Source organism: Phocoena phocoena, chromosome 12 (assembly GCF_963924675.1).
Source record: "Phocoena phocoena chromosome 12, mPhoPho1.1, whole genome shotgun sequence".
In the NCBI taxonomy this organism is placed as follows: Eukaryota; Metazoa; Chordata; class Mammalia; order Artiodactyla; family Phocoenidae; genus Phocoena; species Phocoena phocoena.
In genome coordinates, this window is record NC_089230.1 from 17906909 (window position 1) to 17920798 (window position 13890).

Sequence of the window (13890 nt, forward strand, 5' to 3'; positions counted from 1 at the left end):
CTAAACTTTGTCCAATTTATTCCTGTAAAAAAGCAAAATGTATTCAAATCTGGATTTCCACAATAAAGGCATTTAAATAATGATACTGTGATGCTACAGAAGATTCAGAAAAAGACAAGAAAATGATTACCCAACAACTGAATCTCTAAAGACTGAAAAAACAGAATTTTCAGAGTGGAAGAAAGCAGCCTAAATATACATTTGATCCACATATAAATCCAGACTAAAAAACAATGACGGATTTAGAAGACGAAGCTCTATATAGAGGAAAGATCCATGCTCATCTACCAGTATGTTTAGAGATCAAATCTTAGTACTTCCAGGATAAAATCATGGAATGCAATCATATTTCTCTTGGTGTCACAGAAAAAAAGAGTTGAATTAACCACGGCGAAACACAAAAAGAGATGTGGCTATCATTGTACTCCATCACAGGAAGATGTTACTTCACTTTACGAATGCTTACAATTTATCTAAATTAAAAGATAACTTCCAAAACACCTGTATTTTTAGATAACTTACTTCAAACAAGGGACATTATCACGAAGCCCATCAGATGAACTGCTACTGGTAGAAGGATGAGACTGAGGAGGAACGGGCTGAGGATTGGCACTCCCAACTGGTGTTGGCAAAGGTGGTGCCTGTTCACCCTCTGGAGATTCCACATCACTTATCTCATATAACAATCGAACTTCAAGCATCTGTTGTAAAAGTAAAAAGTTTACCCTCTCCTAATAATTACTGTTCATTTTATTACAGTTTATACATACACACACGTACACTACAGAGGAAAGAACACTTTTAAAGGAAAAATTTAGTGAGATTTCTAAAGGTAAGGATTTAGCAAAGGAAAAAAGGTTCCTGACTCAGCTTTTTAAAAATGATCGTGTGCATGTGTGCAAGTATACACACACATGCATTGATTTTAGAATTTACGGCTCTCCTGTTAGTACTAAATTAGAGTATGTTCATACTTACATTAGCTTTCCTTAAATGAAACAGAACATATTTAAAGATTTAAATGTTCAGTAAGAAGATATACAAAGAAATATGACTTTCTGTCACAGAAGATAGATGGCAATGTAAATACTGAGGTGTTTTAAAAGTGCCTGCAAAGAACCTCCTAAATAATTCTAAAACTTTAAGATGTCAGATATCTGACATTGAAACTAATTAAGAGACTACTACCGGAATGACTTCTGTAATCACTTCTTGTTTGCTGAATCTATAAATAATGACATGAGCTGAAACTCCTGCTATGCACAACATTCGACTTTCTGGACACCAGGAGATGATCTGGATGGCATAAGGATCTTCATCTACAATGTCTGTGTTTGGCTTGTCATCTTTATTTCTTGACTTTTCAAATACTTTAGACGTCTTTAATTTATATAATACTTGTAGATTTACTAAAAAGAAAGATAAAATATGATATCTTAATGTAAAAAGATGATATCTTAATATAAAAAGAACAAATATTAGGTAATATTTAATCAGTCATACCACATAAGGAAAATAAACTATATATTTTTTTTTTTTTTTTTTGCTGTGTGGGGGCCTCTCACTGTTGTGGCCTCTCCGGTTGTGGAGCACAGGCTCCGGACGCTCAGGCTCAGGGGCCATGGCTCACGAGCCCAGCCGCTCCATGGCATGTGGGATCTTCCCGGACCGGGGCACGAACCCGTGTCCCCTGCATCGGCAGGCGGACTCTCAACCTCTGCGCCACCAGGGAAGCCCTAAACTATATATTTTGAACCACAGTTTATTCCTAGGTCTACATTTCTCTACTATTCTTTTACATAATGCATTCACTGTACTCACTGACCAAAAAAGGTGTACTCATTGTATTTATTAAAAAGAAAAGAAAATCACCATTATGATGAATTTACATTATCTGAAAAAAATAACAAAAAGATTTTGTAAAAAAAAATTGCATAAATATAATAAAAACAATAAGGCACATATTTTGCTTTGCAGATTTATTTTCTATATATTTTCTCTCTGAAAGGTACCAATATTATCTAACACTTCTACATGGTGAAACATAATATACCCTCAGTTAACTGGATTCTAATTGCAAACATTATTCATTCAAAGCATTCTTTCCTTTTTTGCTAATGTAGCGACCATATATATTTTGCAAAGATAAGTTTGGAATCAGGCATTAAAATTATTCAGCAGATTTCTGTTGATTTGAAACATATGCCCACTTTTCCTATCTCTGAGTTAGGAAGAGAAGGTTTGAAGAAAGGACTTGGGTATTTCTGCTGAAAATTATTCTTGACTTACTAATTAACATCCTTAAAATGTCTTTATTATAAATTCTAAACTCATATACTTGATAAGTCAGGTATTAAATTTATAGTCTCTAAATTTCAAATTAAATGTTGGTTATGCAATCATTACAAAACAGGCTATATAAAAGCAATGATTGTAGAGCATGTAACAAACACGATTCAGAATACTTACTCGCAGAAGCATCCCAGAACTTAACTGACCCGTCAGCGTGCCTGTGAAAAGCAAATGAGTTAAGAATGTGTTGAAGAAAAAAAAATTACATTATTTCTCTCTTTGAAGTTAAATATATTGTTACTTAAAAAGACAATCATCAAAATGAGGAAAAAGGTAAAATTTAGGGTAAACTGGCAGGTTCTAGACAATAACTTATTTCTTATTATGTTACTGCAAGCACTACCTGCCCAATTAATTTTCATGTAGTCTTAATCATATTTAGTTATTATTGATTCATTAGGTGAAAATGGACTTTTACTTACCCTGTAATAATTATTTCTGAGTAGCTTTGAGCACCCAAGCCCCAATTGCCTCCATTAATGGGCCATTCCTATAAGAAAAGATTACTGTATAAAGCAATTTCCAAGGATACTATATATCTTCATAATACATCTATGACAAGAGTACACAACATATTTCATATTCAGAAAGGATTTTAATTTCTCTAGAAAAGGTATCATTATCAACCACTCCAAAGTGATAAATATAAAATACTGAAATGTAACAGTAATTACTAAAACTCATGTTCAGTACCTTTTTGCTGTAACCTTGACGTTTCTGTCTAGCTCCAACAGAATAAAGTGCAGGAATAAGGTCCACAGGACAATCAGCAAAATATTCGCAACATGTAACAGGGGATTCATGTATACTCAAAGGGTAGGGATTTTCAAATATAGGATACCTTTAACAACAGGAAAAGAAAAATATTAACTTAATGAATTACTACCTATGATTAATACAACAATGAAAACTTAAAAAAATATTTAAACTTATTTAATAATAAGTTATCCTTTGTTTCACATGGTCTTGTTATTTTCAAGAAGAAAAAAAATTCATTATTACAGGTAGCATACACTAAGTTGATGTGAATTTAGGAATGCCTTAAAGTAAGGTAAATAATACTGTTCACTTACACTTTAGGGTTTCCCTATCTCAGTACTATTCCCATTTTGGATCAGATAATTTATTATGGGGACTGTCCAGTGCATTGTGGATGTTTAGCAGGATCCCTGTCCTCTGCCACTAGATGCCAGTAGCACCCCTCCCCACAACAGAAGATGTCTACACAGACATTGACAAATATCTCTTGGGGGGCAAAATTGCCCCCAGTTGAGAAACACTGAAATATTGAATGGGTAAACTCATTTAAAACCATATTTAATGATTATCTCTCAAGAAATACAAATAAGTAATACAATGTTCTTCCATTCAAAAAATTTATAAGTAAACATACTATCATCTACGAACAAGAAGAATATGGGAAATACCACAAAAAGTTGCAAAGGAGCTATGGTGAGAATTTATAGATCAGATATGATATATCTGGTTAAGAGAGAATAAGAAAAGCTTGAAGAGGCTGCCTTTGAAAGTTATGTGGATTTTTGATGGCAGTGAAGCAAGTGGAATGCTTCAGCTGTTGGGAGCTACATAAGAAAAGACATGGAAGTGTGGTGTTTGTTTAATACACCATTCAGTTTTTCTAGCAAACAGGCACCAGGTTGGAAATGTACCCTTAATTCCTTCAGTGTAGAGTAGCAGGCCGAGAAACTGTTTTTACACAAAAAACCAATAGAGAACTATAGTGGTTTAAAGAAAAGAGTAACAAGATTGGGGTTGCATGTAAAATTACCTGACAATGTTCATGACACACGGCAACAGAAAGTGAATATGGGTGGAGAGACTACAAGAGTTTATCTGGAGGAAAGCTGTGATGGGGATGAATTTTGGACATATCTGATTTTGTGTGCCCCCAGAGTATCCAAGTATTAAGTTGAATCATACGAAATTTCAGAAATTCAACAAATTTTGACTTAAACAAGAAATTTCTATGAGTAACATAACAGAGAAATTTGGCAGGTAATGAGAAATGTTTATCTGTAGTTCTAAACAGAGGTCCAAGTTATGGATATAAAAGTAGCATTTTCAAAGAAATGAAACAGCCAATCCTATGCTAAAAAGACTCTTTTTTTCACCACACACTAAAGTAATTGCTCACCAAATTTTATTTCTTACCCATTTTGTGCAAGGTCTATAAGTACTAAATCCTTTTCTAGTAGAACAACCACAGCATATGGTTCTTGAAAATCTGGAATAGGAAAACAATGCATGAACAATAGTTTTTTTTTTTTTTTTTTTGCGGTATGCAGGCCTCTCACTGTTGTGGCCTCTCCCGATGTGGAGCGCAGGCTCGGCGGCCCTGGCTCACAGGCCCAGCCGCTCCGCGGCATGTGGGATCTTCCCGGATCGGGGCACGAACCCGTGTCCCCTGCATCGGCAGGCGGACTCCCAACCACTGCGCCACCAGGGAAGCCCTGAACAATAGTTTTAAATATGCGAGAGGACAGCAAATGAGATAACAAACATTTCTTGCTTAGTTTTTATTTTATTTTGTTCCATTCTCTCAAGTATTTAACATTCTGATATTATACTTCATACAATGCAAGGCCAGTATGTTTTAAATGAGATAAATCTATATAACACCCCATAAAAAATTATTTATTCTGTAAAGATGAATTAGACAAGAAGCTCACAGTACCTTCCATGGTATTGCAAAGTCCAAGGCAGGACATGAACAACAAACCCTAAATTTTAATCTTAATACCCATAAGAATAACTCATACTGGATCTCACAGGAACCCACTACAGTACTACTATAATATTATAATCTCTTTCTTGGGTATTTTCTATGTGCATGTTAATTATAAAATGCATTACATATTTATATCTCAATTAGCTTCAAATAAAGTAAAAAAAGATCCAGATAAATTCCTCTTGAAATAATAACATGCCAGTTGTAATGGTTAATTTCATGTGTTAACTTGTCTTTACTGTGGTGCCCAGCTGTCTGGTCAAACACCAGTCTAGATGTTGCTGTGAAGGTATTTTTTAGATGTGACTAACATTTAAATTAGTAGATTCTGAGTAAAGCAGATTATCCTAGATAACGTGGGTGGGTCTCATCCAATCAGTTGAAGGCCTGAAGAGCAAAGACAGGAGGTGTTCGGAAAAATGCAATTTGCCTCAAGATGGCAACTCAGAAACGTGCTGGAGTTTCCAGCCTTCAGAATTCAGACTCAAGACTGCAAATCAAACTCTTTCCTGAATTTTCAGTCTGCAGTAAGTTTTCACAATTCCTTTAAAATAAATTCATATTCTTGCTCTCTTTTTCTCTCTAAAATCTCCTATTGGTTCTGTTTTTTCTGAGAACTGTAACTAATACATTAGTAATTTAGAGGATTTTTAAATGTTTCTTAATGTGGACAGTTTTGTTTATTCTTCAAAGGCACTTACTACTAATATGTAATATTAAACAGATACAGTTTAAAAACAAAATTTACTTCTCAAATAAAATTTACAAAGTTATGAAGGCAGCATCTCTCCCACGGAAGAACTGGCACAACAGGATAAGTAAACTACTTAGATAACAAATAGGTCTTTGTTCTGAATAACATACCTATAGAGAATGAACTTTAAAGACACAAAGCTTACCATTTGGGTATGGGGTTTCACACAGCGTCAGGAAATCAACAATTGAATAGTCCATTTCTAGCACTGCAGTACTTTTCCCATGCATAACTGTTAAGCAAGGTCTTCTTCCTACAGTATCGTATGACAAACCTCCTGATAAAATAATAAAAGGTTCCCTAGAAATAAAATACATAGTCAGGATTACAAATAGCATAGTGGAGTCTATTTTCTTGCTGTATCATAAATTGTTTTTTAGTGAAATAATAAAATCTTAAATTTTAACATTTTTACGCATCATTTAATTGAATACTCACATGTAGCTTTTTAAATTGCGTTAGGTAAGACCCAGGTGAGTTCCTGAAAATTAACCTACAGTAAGAATGAACACTGACCACATTTGACTCTCATACCTCCCCTTTGGTCCCTGATTTTTTTCCCTTTACCCTTTTCATACAATTTTCAAAATATTCTCTCTGGGTTTCTCCTGATAAGGCTCTTAAAGGTACTGTCATTATTTCCAGTACTAATAACCAGACCTTCTCAACAGAAATTCTAAGAGAGAATGCTAATACCCTAAGGCATCCATTGTATGTAATGAATTAACTTCTCATTGATGCATCAACAATGTACTAGCTACAAATCACCCTTGAGAAAAATGGTCGCTCAAACCATTTTCTGTAGGGCTTAATTGTTTCCTAGAACCTTGGCTGGTATGCTCTCAAACTACAACTTCCATGCACATCTATGAGCTGGCTTTTTCCCACTTCTAATTAGCCCTATAACTCTTGTCTCCCTATTAGTCATTATTAAATTTAATGATTTATCTAGATCTACTTTTAAATATATTTAAATATGCAAAAAAGAAAAAACCCTAAATATCCTTTCCTATGTTTTGGTCTGTGTGTATTTCTTAATTTTTCACCTGCCTGTTCATGTTTTTTGTCCATGTTTATTGGATTAGTAACTCTTTTCTAATTGGTTTGTAAGAGTTCTTTGCATTCTAAGGAAATTAGCTCTTGATCTGCCATATGTACCTTCCCATTTGTTGGTGGGGAAGTTGTTTATGGTGCATTATACAGATGACTTAAAATGTTCCATGTATGAGTTTCTTAAATCTCTTCATTTACAATTTTTTAAGGTAGTTTCATAATGCTTACTCTAAGTCCAGTGTAGCTATCTCCCTCCTCTCACACTTAGTACAAGCAGTATGTAATAATATGTAATGGTTAAAAGTGCTAGTTCTGGAACTAAACTGTTTAAATCTCAGTTCTGGCTTTACTTTCTGTATGACCTTGGATAAGGTGCTTAATCTCTATGCCTAGCTTCTGCATCTATAACATGGAGATAGAGTGATATCTATTTTCAGACAATTATTGAATTAATATTTGCAAAACACTGGGGCCAGTGCCTGGCACACAGACCACCCTTAGTAAGAATTACCTAGTATTATCGTCATTATCATCAAATAATCATTATCACCCATTGAGCTAATTTATTTTGCTTATTGTTTTCCTCATGAAAATGTAACCTCCATGAGGGCAAGGGTTTTTGTCCACTTTGTTCACTGCTGTATCCAGAACAGTGCCTCGCTGGTAAATGAATGAATGAACAGAAATGTATGTTACGTTAACCACTGTCTAGCTTACTAACGTTTAGATTTTTCAGCGCTAAACTGTTTTGGGTAATCTTAGTTTTTCAGCTAAGTGACAGTAACCAGAGCTTAAAACTTTGTCCTGAATAGAACTGTATACCCATATATTCATTGCTCTAATCTCTTGGCTTACTGTGATTACTGACTGTGGTCAGGAAAGTATATTTAATTTTCTTCTACTTTTCATCACATATAATAAACAGAATATATCTCTTCTCATCTGTATTTTGAAATATAACATACAACTGAATATAAAATACTAAGAAGAAGGGTGAAGAGTCTAACAACTTATACTCTTATAGAGTGAGAGGCCTGGGTCAGGTATTTTATATGTAGTATTTCAAGAATAGTCTGACAAGTTTGTTTTTACATATAGCCAACTTAAAAATAAAACACAAGTATTATTAATGTAAGAACCATGAACAAGAAGATGCTGAGTTACACTACAGAATAAAATTTCCATGCAGATACCAAGTAGGTATTGCCAGGTAGGTGATCAGCTTATTGGACAAACTGTTAACGTATTAAATAACACCATGGCATTTAGGTAGGTTTGTCCTCAAAAGGCAACTATGTGTTTGTTCAGTGGCCTTGTAAATGGCCTGTACTTTTCTAAATTTAGGAGAAAAAAAATATAGTGAAAAAACATGGATAAAAATAAATGGATAAATAGTTTGAAAGGAATACCACGGTAATATTCTTTCTCATAATAATAAAGGTTTCCATAATTCAGCAATAAATGCATATATATATATATTTTCTTATTTTATGTGATGTTTTAAAAAAATCTTATTTTATGTGCAGTTTGCCAGGCAGGAATCACCTGATTCACAAATCCCACAGACTATGTATTTTTTTCATTGTAATGCCCCAAATCTTGAGGCGTAAATATCAATGAAATAGTTTACAAGAAAAAAACCCGTCTTAAATACAATGATAAAATAAAATTAAATATTTTAATCCTAGATGGTGAAAACTGTAAACATTCAAAGGTTTTGTTGGCATTTGGAATTATATTAAAAGTTCTAGGGATCTAGATTATTTCTAGGTAATATGTGAATTAAGCTTTATTCCATTACTTTAAGAGGAATTTAAGAAGAATTTCTTTAATGATGTTGTTGGGTGTTATACAAGACTTTAACTTTTGAAGGCATCTAGGTTAGGAAGGTGTTAGTTTGAACTTTTTATAATTTTGATTGTAGTTTTTAAGAGACTAGACACTTTAGGAAAGCATATATGCTTCCTGATTCTGATCAACCTCATTGGCTGGCCTTGATAACAGCTTTGGCTGAAGCTGTGTTTCCATGTGAAACGTTCTTTATCTTTTCTACCCAAAAAGCCATTTGTATAACGAACTTGCTCAACTCAGTTCCATAATGCTATCCATTTATTCACTCAAATAGTTTTTGAGCACCTGTACGCCTGAGAATAAAATGGCGCTCTCATGCCTAGTCTAGACAGAGAGTAAACACATTGTGACAAGTACTGTGAAGAAAATAAAACAAGGTTGAGTGATGTCCTGAATGTAAGGGAGGGGCTAGAGGGGTTACTGTAAAATAGAGCAGTCAGGAAAGGCCCCTAAAGTAATGACAGATGAACTGGAACCAGAATGAAGAGGAGCCAGCCATTCAAAGACCTTGGGGTTGGGGGAGAAGGATATACATTCCAGGCTGCAGGAATAACCACTGCAAAGCCCTCAAGTCAAGAATGAGCTTGGAATATCTGAGGAACTAAAAGGTCAGCATGGTTGCAACATAGTGAGTAAAGCAATACGTGGTAATGGATAACATGACCCCCAAATCTTGCAAACATATCCTGTTACACCGTTAGGATCTCAAGAACCTGTCTCCTCTATTGCATCTTCACCATTTCTTTAGTTCTCACCCTAATAACCTGCAGCTTATATAATTACAATCGCATTTAGTTGTTCATTGCCTGAGATGTAGTTCCCTCTCATTTTTTTGGTTCCTCCTTTAAAACTCAGTCCAATCATTCATTATCTTCTACAAAAAACCTTTCCTGACTCATCCTCCCGCCCTGAGTTGGGTACCCTTCCTGTGTTCCTAAGCACCCTCTTCTCAACATTTCCACACTGAATTGTCAGTGTTTATCTACTTTCCATTTGTATTGTGAGCTCCTTCAGGACACAGTATGGTATTTTACCTCTGCACTCAGACCAGTTAGCAGACTGGAACCATTCACGCATCACACCTTGAGTAGTGGAGCACGGGAAGTTGAACCTCCTAGTGATCAGTACTACTCGACTTAGCCTTGACTTAGTGTCATTAAGGATCTCACTACAATGCCCCACACCCCTCACGCTCTATGGACTTCAGTCAGTAAGCACAGAACTCTTTGGCTGGGCCTGGCTGGGTAGACAGACTGATCCCAAGAACAAGTTTACTGCTTAGTTATGAGAAGTTTTCATCACAGTACTATTTGAGTGAACAGAGAAACACCTGGGTACCATAAGAATAAATCACTATGATAATGAAGTGAGTATTTTACTAGTATGATGATGATGATACTCCAGTATCTTTCTAGTTCAGATCTGTACCTTTGCCAATTTTAAGAGGACCCTCTGGAACTAGGGGAGCCACCTCCAGACCATGTTTCATTAGTGACTAACCCTAAGACCCTTTTGCTAATTCAGATAAAAAGATATGGGTTTGGGGTAAAAATAAAGAAACATAACATATTTAAACAAGTTCCTGTTCATTTACTGACCAATTTAACAATGATAATACAGCTTTGGTAAAGTAGATTTGTAATATTACAGTATTTACATAAAATATAAGATTTTAATATCATTTTATGTTAAATGTTTTATTATTTTTGTTATGTTAAATTGTTAAGAGTAATTGGACTTATTACATATCCTTTAAGGTATCAAAAATATGCAACCTCAAAATATTTCCTTTTGGATAACTCCTCTAAATACCCATATAACACACAACAGTGATGCTCAGAGTGTGGTCTGTGACTGCTAGGGGTTCCCAGGACCTTTTCCAAAAAATCACTAAGGGTAAAACAAAACCTTTTTCATTGTGATATTAAGACATCACTCACCTTTTTACTATGTTGATATTTGCACTGATGGCACAAAAGTAACAGTAGGTGAATAAAACTCCTGGCATCTCAGCATGAATCAAAGCAGTGGCACCAAACAGCACTAGTTATTTGTATTTTTTATTGCCACACGTTAAAGAGGTGTTTTTCTCTCACTTTAAAATGTCCTTGATGAAGCAGTAAAATGATTCATTTAAAATTTTTCATCTTGACCCTTGGGCTTAAGTTTATTAAAAGGGGTTCTATTAGTAGCATGTAAAGAAATGTCTTTTTAATACTGTGCTGAGAAAATGGGAGGTATACATAAAGCACTGGGCTTACGTTTATTAAAAGGGGTTCTATAAGTAGCATGTAAAGAAATGTCTTTTTAATACTGTGCTGAGAAAATGGGAGGTATACATAAAGCACTGCTTCTGTATACTGAACTGGACAGTTATTTCTAGAAAAGCACTTGTACTACTGTTTGAGTTATGAACTGAATTGCTATTATTTTTGCTTAAAGGATGACTGACGCAGCCGCAAGGCACAGGGATATTAGCTCGGTGCTTTGTGACAGCCTGGAGGGGTGGGATGGGGAGAGTGGGAGGGAGGGAGACGCAAGAGGGAAGACATATGGGAACATATGTATATGTATAGCTGATTCACTTTGTTATAAAGCAGAAACTAACACACCATTGTAAAGCAATTATACCCCAATAAAGATGTTTAAAAAAAAAAGGATGACTGACGAACTATCATTAGTTAGGTTTGGGTAACAGTTGTTTTCTCAAAAATGAATCAAATGAGTCTGTTGTTTTAAGAAAAATAATTGAGATTATTTGGTTACAATGATAAAATCTAGGCTTTCAGGTAAAAATATCAAGAGTCTAGAAAACTTTTATCTGTCATGCTGAGCTTCACAGCTTCCCAATACTTAAAGACTTTCCTGATGAGATCAGTGGTAATAGTATCAATTAAAAAATATATTACATAATAAAATGTGTCAACACTAAAAGATATGAATGATTCACTGAATCAGTATTTTCCAAAATAAAACAATTCCACTCATTCTTTTTGGAATTTTAAAGTTATTTTAAAATATATTTTTATGTTAACATGCAAAGGGTTTTTATTATTTTCATGTGAAGTAATACAAATTTCAAAAATCCTAATCTTTATTTCTAATACGGTAAATATCAATAGATAAAATCCACATAAATAAAAGTTCTTTGGGATTTTCCATAATTAAAAGTGTAAAGGGTCTTTAGTTTGTGGGCTGTTTGTATACACCTAAAAATTAAGCCCACACAAAAGAAAATATGCTATGACAGGTTTTCATTTTAATAAAGGTTATAACAATTAATTGGTTATTGTAATTATTAAGTGATTATATAATTATATAAAAGGGTATTATAATTAATAAAGGTATCATAATTAATAAAGGTATTAATAGTGGGCTTGAATTTGTTAAAGGGGATTCTATTTGTACAACGCAAAGAAATAAAGTAGCATTCTTTTCCAAGTTATCAACTTTTGACAATTAGTATAGTGATATTTATCAAAGTCCTATGATTTCTCTTCATACTAGACAAATTTTAATGTCTTCCTTAATTATTTAAGAATTTTTAAGAGTTATTTAGCATCGGTCCTCTAACATGTGAAATCCTCACTTAAAAGACTGGCTTACAAGCCACAGATTTGGAGAAAAGGGCAGAAGAAGAATTCATGAATCTAAACCTTTTAAGGCAGTCTTTGCCATATGGAATTAATTTGTCATTAAATGGACTGTAATGATTAATTATGAAAGGGAAAAAAGATCTCAGAACACCTTCCCTACCTTGGATGCAGAAATTTGCTTAAGAGCTCCTATGAACTGATTATTTCATGAACCTTAATAACTTTAGAAGAATTACAGTACTCTCTTGTAGCCCAAACAGCTGATGATCATAACAAAAGCTAGTATGATGAAGTTGCCATGTCTATGGCAACATAACTTTTCTCTACCTGTGCTTTGCAGGACAGAGCATCAAGTGTAGTGTGAAGTTAAACTAGAAAGCAAAACAAACAGTAAGCATCAACATGGTAAATTAATGCGATAAAGATACAGAGTTTAGAAGACTTATCGTAACCATACAAATTCCACATAACTTATGCTTTGATATTTCAATCTGTTACAGTTTTTATATACGGATTGGTTAGGATGCATAAGATTTATAAGGATATAGCAGCAATTCATATTAGTGTATTACTCTGGTTCTTTCTAGAATCAATACACAGGAGAATTTAACTATGTAACAATTAGGCTTTCTTTTTTCTCAAAAAGAAATCTAAACTTTTTAATGTAATCTTTGCCATATGGAATTAATTTTTGATTAAATGGACCATATATGAGGGTTCACAGTGTTACAAGCATGATTTCAAAGCTTGTTTATAAAAGAACATTTAAAAAGTCATTTATTGCAGAAAAAGCCTTACATGGATTTGATTCTCGTCCTCTAGAAAAATATAATCTAAATTATATAAGCTGATATCAATATATATTATAAACATCTAAGTAAAAGTACTAGAATAATCAGTGAACTATCACTAAGATATTTAGTCTATGTATAGATCTCAAGTGTAAGCATTGTAGGGATGGGACAAAATGTAGATTAGGATGTATAATGATGGAAAATATACCCTTACATTAGCTTGAACAATCCATAAAGCTTTAAGGATGCACCAGAGAACCAAGTTAGAGATGGAGGAGGCATGGCTCTAAAAGAAGAAACTGAAGGAAAGCTCAGAATGAGCTTCAGTAGTAGGTAAAGTAGAATGAATCAACTAGAGGCAGTATAAGAAGGGGATATCTGAATAGCCGTAACAAATAAGCAACAATTTTGAAAACAATTAGGTTTGAAATAAAGCTGTACATTTTAATAAATAATACATATTCAAAACTATAGAAAAGCATATGAATAATTTCTGGTCCCTGTCAAAACATAAAAGCTTAGCTCGACAATTGCTTACAAAAAATTAAATTAAAAAGTTTCTATGAATCATTGCTGCTTTGCCTGCAGATACAAAGAAATTTAACTTCAACCCCGATTATGACAGCAGGCTGCCTTTCCATTCATTAACAGCAGTCATTTAGGAGTTCAAATTATGGTAAGAGAATTTAAGATAAATCTAAAGCATAAATGCTGATTTTTAAGGTAGTGAATTAATAAAAC

At 33.9% G+C, this 13890-nt stretch overlaps 1 protein-coding gene across 3 annotated transcripts in view; it reads right to left on the minus strand.

Moving 5' to 3' along the window:
• The window catches only part of STXBP5 (syntaxin binding protein 5), a 165153-nt gene that overhangs the window by 70240 nt on the left and 81023 nt on the right, over positions 1 to 13890 (minus strand). For all 3 annotated transcript variants that reach the window (XM_065889248.1, XM_065889250.1, XM_065889249.1), the window contains exons 10-16: positions 6001 to 6155; positions 4525 to 4597; positions 3046 to 3193; positions 2775 to 2842; positions 2470 to 2510; positions 1189 to 1409; positions 523 to 701 (exon numbers count right to left, since the gene is read on the minus strand). In XM_065889248.1, the coding sequence (XP_065745320.1) occupies positions 523 to 701; positions 1189 to 1409; positions 2470 to 2510; positions 2775 to 2842; positions 3046 to 3193; positions 4525 to 4597; positions 6001 to 6155 (885 nt within the window). The remainder of the gene's footprint in view (positions 1 to 522; positions 702 to 1188; positions 1410 to 2469; positions 2511 to 2774; positions 2843 to 3045; positions 3194 to 4524; positions 4598 to 6000; positions 6156 to 13890) is intronic.